Source organism: Lithobates pipiens, unplaced genomic scaffold (assembly GCF_037356315.1).
Source record: "Lithobates pipiens isolate NorthernLeopardFrog02 unplaced genomic scaffold, aLitPip1_a1.2 Scaffold_110, whole genome shotgun sequence".
Classification (NCBI taxonomy): domain Eukaryota; kingdom Metazoa; phylum Chordata; class Amphibia; order Anura; family Ranidae; genus Lithobates; species Lithobates pipiens.
Genome location: NW_027507697.1, coordinates 5,038 through 8,632, shown reverse-complemented (window position 1 = coordinate 8,632; position 3,595 = coordinate 5,038). Strand labels below are relative to the sequence as shown.

General features: G+C 45.7%; 1 protein-coding gene across 1 annotated transcript; it reads left to right on the top strand.

Annotated features, from left to right (window-relative positions):
- Positions 1 to 504: 504 nt before the first annotated feature.
- On the top strand, positions 505 to 2,184 carry LOC143961192 (C3a anaphylatoxin chemotactic receptor-like). Its single transcript, XM_077470410.1, has one exon. The coding sequence runs from the start codon at positions 510 to 512 to the stop codon at positions 1,467 to 1,469; it is 960 nt and encodes a 319-aa protein (XP_077326536.1). The 5' UTR covers positions 505 to 509; the 3' UTR covers positions 1,470 to 2,184.
- Positions 2,185 to 3,595: the final 1,411 nt, after the last annotated feature.

Below are 3,595 nucleotides of genomic sequence, written 5' to 3'. Positions count from 1 at the left end.
TGTTGGTGATGGTGTTGTTGTTATTGTTGGTGGTGTTGTTGGTGTTGTTGTTGGGTGTGTTGGTGGTGATGGTGTTGTTGTTATTGTTGGTGGTGTTGTTGGGTGTGTTGGTGGTGTTGTTGGCTGTGTTGGTGGTGATGGTGTTGTTGTTATTGTTGGTGTTGTTGTTATTGTTGGTGGTGTTGGGTGTGTTGGTGGTGATGTTGTTGGTGGTGATGGTGTTGTTGTTATTGTTGGTGGTGTTGGTGTTGTTGTTGGTGGTGGGAGGGAGAGAGAAAAAAAATCCAAAAAAGAAATGGTGTTACAGAAGAAAAAAGAAGATAGAAGGACAACAACAAAGAATAAGAGAGAATAAAAACAAAAAAGAGAGCAGTAGAGAGGGAAAGAGTATGGAGCAAAAAAGATCTCTGTCTTATATTATACAGTAAGGGATATATTGCTTCCTTTAAGAAGACGAGATAACGATCACATTCATCCGGTAACTCTCTGTGTCTTTATAGGAAATAACGATGTCAAATATCAGCAATGTGACGGACACAACCAAGTCCTTGAGCTATGGGAACATTTTCATCATCGTGGTTCTATTTGTCATCTTCCTTGTGGGGGTCCCCGGCAACGCTTTGGTGCTTTGGGTCACCGGAGTGAAGATGAAACGCACAGTCAGTACCGTTTGGTTTTGGAACCTTGCTCTGGCCGATATCATCTGTTGCTCATTTGTCCCACTCATCCTAGTAATTAATTTCTATCCCCATTGGCCATATGGAAAAGCTTTGTGCAAAATTTTACCCTTCATCCTCATCCTCAATATGTTCTCCAGCGTCTTTATCCTGGTGGCCATCAGCATCGACCGTTGCATCCTGGTGGTCTGGCCTGTGTGGGCCCAAAACCACCGCTGCTTAAGAACAGTGTGGATTGTCTGCTTGGTTATTTGGATTGTGTCCGTTATATTGGGTCTACCTACTATCATCTACCGGACAACGGACATTGAGAATAATATGACTGTATGTATCTACATGAAAGATTATATGGTTCCCATCACTCTTACTCGAATGGTTTTTGGATTTCTGATTCCACTTGCTATAATTTTTACCTGCTACATCCGTCTGGCCTTTAAAGCACAAAATATACGGCTTTCAAAAGCAGGAAGGAAAACCACCATATTGGCCTTTACCGTAATAGTGGCATTCTTCATCACCTGGGCTCCATTCCACGTCATGGGAATTCTTCTGCTGTACACCGAAGATCAGCTTGTGGTTTCCTTGAATGCTCCAGCCCAGGTCTTGGCTCACTTTAATAGTTGTATCAACCCGATACTGTACGCCTTCATGGGGAAAGAGATGAAGAGTAAAGTACGACAGTCTATAGGTGCGCTCATGGAAAATGCGTTTAATGAAGAGGTATCAAGATCGGTCACATACAAAAGGAGCAGATCCTCATCTAAAGAGCACTCTTGTCTTGAGCGAGAGTAGGACTAAGATACTGATGTGAGATGGATATTTATACTGATAAGAGTAATTATACCCCCGACTCTAAGAAATAGAACAAGGATTAAATGCCCATTACATCTAGGGGGTGACTGAATAAGGAGCAAATACTCACCTTGGAGGTGCGATCGGTCCCCGCAGCCTCTTCTCTAAGGTGGTCTCTGTAGTGGTCTCCCTCAGTCCCTCACCACATACAGTGCAGGATTAATAGCCCTGCACTGTATGTGATGATGTTGAGGGACCTTCTACAGATCAGAGCTTTGGAGCTGGAGAGAGGACAAGCAACAATGCATGCTCCTCCACCCCCAAGACATAATGAACATCTATCTATTGCAGTGCAGGGGGGAGGCCAATGAAAGGGTAGATTATTTTTCTTATTCCTGGAGTTGGACTTAAATAATTATGCATAGTCATAACATTGATTTTTTTTTTGTTTTGGATAGAATATTTCGCTATCTATGTCCAATTTAGGAGACTTCCCTTCACTTCCTGTCCTGAAGATGCCACAGATCAGCATGCGGAGCTGATCTGTGTCTTACCTTTACTGTTGTGGGTCGGCTGGCACCTGTTCCACTAGCTTGTGTTCAGCTCTGCTGCACTCTGCAACTATGGGTGTTGCCGGCTCCACCTGTTGCTTAATTATATCATTCCTTCCTGCTACTTCCTGTCCAGCCCCCATGTGCTTCTCTATTTAAATTCCTTCCAGATCAACTTCTGATTGCTTGAGAAACGCCTGTTTCTGAGCCCCCTTCGTGTAACCTGCTTTAACCTGCCCTCTCGTGAACTGATCTCTTGTGTACCGACTCGGCTTGTCCTGATTACGTTGTCTGCAGCCCTCCCTGACCTTGGTTCACTATCTGGCTCTCCTTTGCTTCATCCATCCTTGTCTTCTGGTACTCCCCTAGCGAGCAGGGTGAACCCGGGGGTCGTGACCTGGGGTCAGCACGCAGCTAAGCCCAAACCCTCGTGAAGGGGGTCCCTGGCAGAAACCCGGCTGGCCCTTAGACTCCACGCCCTGGGGGATCCCGTGTCAACTGCTCGCCTGTGGGCTCACTGTAGTAGTACCGTGACAGAAGATGCAACGGGAAGCCAGAGAAAATCTCTACAAAGTGAGGGGAAATCCCCAAAGGAAGATTTGGCCTTGTCTCTTGATCTGGTGGAAAGCTGCAAAATTTTGGACTTGTCAACACTTTCAGTCTCATTGACTGCGGTCTGCAGGACAAATAGAGATGGTGAATATCTCCAGCAGAAAACAGTAACAGGCACCAGGACAAAAAACATGTGGCAAGGGCCCTAATGTAGCCCCTATTAGGCCCCTATTTAATAGGAATCACTGTACTACCCTGGTGCCCAACTTGGGACCCAGAGGCCACATGCAGTCCTATAAAAACTTTTTTGCGGCCCTCGGGGAACCCTGCAGGCACAAAATCTGTATTTCTTATGGTCTTGCTAAGGCAGTAACTTCTACCAGTCTCAATATGTCCATGGTCTCTGACCATCACTTGTATCATGTCTGTGGTCTCTGACCATCTCCTATACCATGTCCACAGTCTCTGATCATCTCCTATACCATGTCCTCAGTCTCTGACCATCTCTTGCAGCATGTCCACAGTCTCTAACCATCTCTTGTATCCTGTCCGCAGTCTCTGATAATCTCCTACACCATGTCCGTAGTCTTTGACCATCTACAGCATGTCGAAAGTCTCTGACCATCTCTTATACCATGTCTGCAGTCTTTGACCATCTCCTATACCATGTCCAAAGTCTCTGGCCATCTCTTATACCATGTCCACAGTCTTTGACCATCTACTACAGCATGTCAAAAGTCTCTGACCATCTCCTATACCATGTCTGCAGTCTTTGACCATCTCCTGCAGCATGTACACAGTCTATGACCATCTCCTATACCATGTCTGCAGTCTGACCATCTCTTATACCATGTCTGCAGGCTCTGACCATATCCTGTATCATGTCTGCAGGCTCTGACCATCTCCTGTATCATATCTGCAGGTTCTGACCATCTCCTATACCATGTCTGCAGGCTCTGACTATCTGCTGTACCAAGTCATTAGGCTTTGATTATGTCCTGTTGTGTTTCTGCTGTCTCTGGC